At 42.8% G+C, this 5408-nt stretch overlaps 1 protein-coding gene across 2 annotated transcripts in view; it reads right to left on the bottom strand.

Moving 5' to 3' along the window:
• PCSK5 (proprotein convertase subtilisin/kexin type 5) overlaps nucleotides 1-5408 on the bottom strand; it is a 449308-nt gene that overhangs the window by 37982 nt on the left and 405918 nt on the right. Inside the window, exon 28 of one of the 2 annotated variants that reach the window (XM_082694464.1) lies at nucleotides 2078-2155. The exons of the other annotated variant lie outside the window; for it this stretch is intronic. Coding sequence (XP_082550590.1) covers nucleotides 2078-2155 — 78 coding nt within the window. The remainder of the gene's footprint in view (nucleotides 1-2077; nucleotides 2156-5408) is intronic. 2 annotated transcript variants of the gene reach the window in all.

The raw sequence follows: 5408 nt of genomic DNA, 5'->3' as shown, positions 1-5408 counted from the left end.
GGAGGGAAATGTTGCCATTTGGAACAAATGGATAAATCGTGAGCATTAGGCTAAGCGAAATATATCAGAGAGAGAAAGACAAATACTCTGCGATCTCACTTATACATGGACCTACAAGGAAACCAAACTCTTAAAATAGATTGGTGGTTGCCAGGGGTTCGGGGTGGGGTGGGGGAATGGGTGAAAGGGGACCCAAAGGTACAAACTTCCAGTTGTAAGATGATTAAGTACATGGTGTCTACAGCTAATACTGTTGTATATGGGGAAGTTGCTAAGAGACTAGCTCTTAAAAGTTCTCGCCACACACACACACACACACACACACACACAAGGTAACTGGGGGTGGTGGGTGTGTTAGCCTTATGGTAGTAATCATTCTGCAATATATACATATATCAAACCATCACATTATACTTGTTAAGTGTGACAATGATACATGTCAATTGTATTTCAATGGAACTGAAAAAAACATAATGGCTGAGAGCAGTTCTTAAAAAATAATAGCAAAATAATATTTACCAGACACCTTGACAGTCTTTAATATTATTATATGTCTAGGCCAGGGGTTGAATTTTTTTTGACTCAGTGTTTGAAATTTTTTGTTTTATCTTTTTTTTTTAAAGATTTTATTTATGTAAAGGTTTTTGTTATTTATTTGACAGACAAAGATCACAAGTAGGCAGAGAGGCAGGCGGGGGAGGGGGGAAGCAGGCTTCCCGCTGAGCAGAGAGCCCGATGCGGTGCTCGATTCCAGGACCCCTGGGATCATGACCTGAACCCACTGAGCCACCCAGGGGCCCCAAAGATTTTATTTATTTATTTGAGACAGGGAGAAAGCACATGACTGAGCACACAAGAGTGGAGGGGAGGGGAGGGGCGGAGGAAGAGGGAGAAGTAGGTTCCCCATACAGGGGAGCCAGAAGTGGAGCTCTATCCTAGGACCCTGGGATCATGACCTGAGCAAGAGGTGGCAAACATTTAACTGAGCCACCCAGGCACCCCGATTTTATCATTTTTATACTAAAGTTTTTATTTAGAAATGAGTTTTAATGAATTTTCTCACATTTTTGTAATATATCTACACATGTATTTATAATTACGCATCTCTCACATTCTGGCAGCTTGAGATTTTACTGGGACACACTAGATACAAAAATTCTGTAATGTCAGTGTATTTCCACTAGAGGGTGCTCTGTACACAGTTAACAGCAATTAAGTGTGGGCAAGGGATCGTTGCCAGCCACAGGTTTTTATCCTAAAAGATTAGTAACTTAATCACAAGTATTTGACTTTGATCATAGTTTTTCTTTTAGTTCCACTCCAGAAATTCTGGACTGGACAAGACCTCAAAGGGAAAAAGAACAAAACACCTTGACTAAGAAAATGTAGCGTCTTGTCCTTTAGAAATGACTATAGCTGAACCATATAAAACAGGAGTTTTATTTATAACAAACTTTAAAATAGCAATACTCACACAGTTAAAAAAAAAAACTGAAGAAAGGGAATATATCATAAAGCATCCCTCCATCCTTTCTATATAAACTGTATTTATTCACCTTGTTTATCACATTTGTTTTGTTTCTGGTAATAATGTATTTGGGGGGCATGGCACATAAAGAACCCCCTCATTCTTGTTTGTGACTCCACAGCATTCCATTGCATGGGTATATCAAACTTCATTTTTCTAACTGGTAACCGTTGGTGACCATTTAGTTTTTGGTTTTGTTATTTTTTTTTTCCCCAATCTCTGCTATTTCAAATACTACAGCAGTGACCAAGAAAGCCAAAGGTGCTTTTCCAGGCTATTACAGATCTGCAAGGACAGAGGCTTTTCTTGATAGCCTCTCCAGATATAACCAGTCAGCACATCAGGAACGCCCTTAAATGTTCCAGAAAGATTCTCAGCTGAATTTCCTCCCAGTCTCTGGCCTCTGAGCACCAAGTTGTGGTTACCACCTTCTTTCTGTTTTTGTCTGAGGACTTCCGTACCCCCATTTGCTCCTTAAAGTTCAGCTTCTCAGGTTGGTTTCTAGGCTTTTGATTTGGTGTGATGGTCTTTTCCCTATTTCCCTGTTACCTCTTTTGATTTGAAACTTCCGCCGTCGCTTCTGTGGAAGGCTCCTCGCCGAAGATGGGCTTTCAGTGGGCCCGGGCTCTTTGTTATTAAAAAAAAAAAAAAAAAAAGGCATTTCATTTTTTTAATGCAAGCAAGATAAAGAAGGTTACTGCTGCCTATCACCTTACCACCCAGAAATGCGGGGTAGACATCAGCACGTGGGTTTCCCATCTTCATATTGAATGTGGGAGTAGAATCATATATGTGTTTGTGTGTGAAATCATTTGTCTTCTCTGTGTATAGTACCGATCCTACATTTTGCATTTTTAAAAAAGATTTTATTTATTTATTTGACAGAGAGCACAGAAGCAGGGGTTGGGGAGCGGCTGGCAGAGGGAGATGAAGCCCCATGTGGGACTCGATCCTAGGACCCTGGGATCACGACCTGAGCTGAAGGCAGATGCTTAACCTACTGAGCCACTGGGCACCCCTGAATTTGATATTATAAATTTTATAGGCATATTCTCTTGCTCCTAAAAGTCTTTGTATACACTGTTTTAAATGGGTGATGTATTTGGATGAAACATAATTCACTTAATTTTGGGGGGTTATTATAAATGGAGCTGCTATGGACATCTTTATACACAGGATATAAAGGACTTTGCTTGGCTCCTAGACATCTCAGCTACCACTCTTTGCTGTCTTCTTTTCGGGACTATTCTTCCTCAATCTAGCACACCCCCCAAAATACTTGATTTTGACAAGGAAGACTGTTTTGAAAGTGAACTAGTGTTTCCTGCGTTAAAACTGGGTCAGGTTAAAGGGCTGGGGAGTAGTTTAACTTTTATTGTGTCCTCTTCAGTCCTGGGAGCTTTATGTGTGTTCTCGCATTTGATTCTCAGAATGACCTTGGCTGAAGTAGTTCCATGTTCTTATTTTATGGTCAAGGGAATTAAGATTCGGACAGAATGAGTAACTTGTTCAAGGTCACACAGCTAGTAGAGAGCAGAGCCAGGGTTTGAATCCTGGTATGCTTATCTCTAAAGCCTATATCCACTAGAGAGACTTTTTGTAATTAATTTGGATTTTAAAATAGTTTGGTTGAGGTCAAAGCAGTGGTGTACCAGTAAAATGGCTTTTTGGAACATAAGACAAAAAACTTGACTTGGAGTGTTTGCTGACTTCCGTGGTAAATACTCCCATCATAGCCGATGGTTTAATGATCCCCTATCGAAATTCCTGGGTATTTTACAATCAAGGCAAGTGCAGATGCGTGGTTCCTTCAGGGATCCTGTGGGCCAAAGGTTTAGTAATTTCCTCATCCAGAGTCCCGGGTTTTCTTCACTGAGTTCTGATTGGATAATTAAATAAAAATGAGGTCCTCATTTCTAAGCGAGGCAACTGTATATATCTACAAAGTCCTTCTAAAAATCAGATTTTCGTGGCATCTTTAAAGCTCTCGAAGATTCAGTTACACACAGGCAATGTATCTCCCCACCACTGAGATTTATTTTTTGCACATGGCTCAGTGTTTGTGAGGGACTCTGGGAGTCCAGGCTTCCTCAGGGCACAGGAATCAAGATCAAAAGACAGGCTGGTGAGAAATTGTTAGGATGTGGTCAAAGATAAAAAGATAATTCCCCGCGTCTGCGCTTTGTAGATTAAACTACCCTCAGACTATGTCATTAGAGCCTGCTACAAACACGGTTTTCATCGATGACGGAAATAGGTGGGTAGGGGAAATGTGCAGGAGTTATTCCTAGGACTTTCCGGCACTACCAGGGGGAAAACCACTTAAGAGAATCCAAATGATTTAACAGTCATAGAGTAAAGCGTTTCCATTCCCAACAGTGGTTTCAGGAAGGCAGTTGAATGTCCCAACATTTTCACCCACGGTCACCCTGTGACGCCCTGGTCACTATGCCCTAGTCATTAGTGGCCTGTTTCACATTGGGTCTGTGGCTGCCACGTGGGGATATTGGACTAGGAATCTCCAGAGGATATTACTGACTAGGACAGGGGATCTGGGAGGGATCCGTACTTTGGTGCGAGTGATTCTTTGCTGGCAGGAAGAGCAGAGTTGGGCGGCCATCTTTGGACATTACTCAGCCTTGGCTGAAGGACTTGCCGGGCATGGTCCAACATGTAGGGAACTCGCCATCCTCAGACTGGGGCAGGAGGTGGTCCCACCGTGTGCATAATTAACAAAGAATGATGGTCCTCTCATTCTGAGCAGCCACCTTATTAAGAGAGGGGTTCGGTGAAGTCCAGTTGGATTTTTATTTTAAGGCTATTTCCTCCCCACATGCTGGCACAGGCAATGGAGGCAGTCGTAGTCATTGGAAGCAAAGAAGAGCTGATTGTTTCCGCTGGGGGTGGTGTGGGTGAACTGAAGTTTGTCCCGTTTTACCTTCCTTATGTGGATCCAAAACTGTGTTGAAAAGCACAGCACCACCTTGCTGAGAGCACCTAGGCAGCTCTGTTCTTTCCAAATCCTCTGTACATTGTCTGGGCTCCCACAGAGTTGACTCAGGATGACTGCAACCTGCTTAGCATCATCGTAAAGGGGTGGCTAATTAGTGACTGTTTTCTGGAAACTTCTGCCCACCTATTATACCCCCAATCTTGTTTTGTTTGTTTGCTTTGCTTGTTGTTTTAAGAGCTAGAAGTCAGGGTACAGTTGTAGGCATTGGCTCCAATACTCGAGTCTGGGACTTCATGGAGTGCATTTCTCACTTACTGTCTACCTCAGTGGTGTCTAAACTCTGCCTGGGGAGCTGAGCTCCAGCCATACCTTGCTCCGTGAAGAACGAGTCCTTCTTCCCTGTGAGTAGTCTGCATGTCTGATTTCCTAGATCATAGAAAGGTGCGGCCGTGCCATTGACTTTATTGCTTTTGTCTGGCCATGAGAAGCATTCGCATCTGCTTCCCGAATGCCTTATTAGTGCTGAATCCCCAAATGGACAAATTCCTTCCCTTCTTCAAAAACACTATATTTTGATAGTAGAAAATGCAGAGGGCTGGGTGTGGTGCTCTGACAGAGGGGAACAATCAAGGCCTGATTTCTGCTTGTAGAGCGCGTAGTCCAGTTGAAAGGGACGTGTAATCATTTGGGGAATCAAATCTGCTCTGACTCTTGGCTCTCCGGCCCTTTTCATCATCTGGATGCCAGATAAACTACAGATGTTCTGAGCTAGGAGCACACACCAGACGACTTTCCTCTTGGCTTGTACTGCCTCTTAAATGCCTGAATGCCAGACAAACCCGTGTTCAGCCTTTGGGTCCAGCTATAATTCACAGAAGATATCCCAGTCTGGAGTGAATGATTTTCTTCCCAGCTATGTCTCTGAAA

The sequence above is a fragment of the Mustela nivalis genome (assembly GCF_964662115.1).
Source record: "Mustela nivalis genome assembly, chromosome: 13".
Taxonomy (NCBI): Eukaryota; Metazoa; Chordata; class Mammalia; order Carnivora; family Mustelidae; genus Mustela; species Mustela nivalis.
This window is presented reverse-complemented; position numbering and strand designations above follow the sequence as displayed.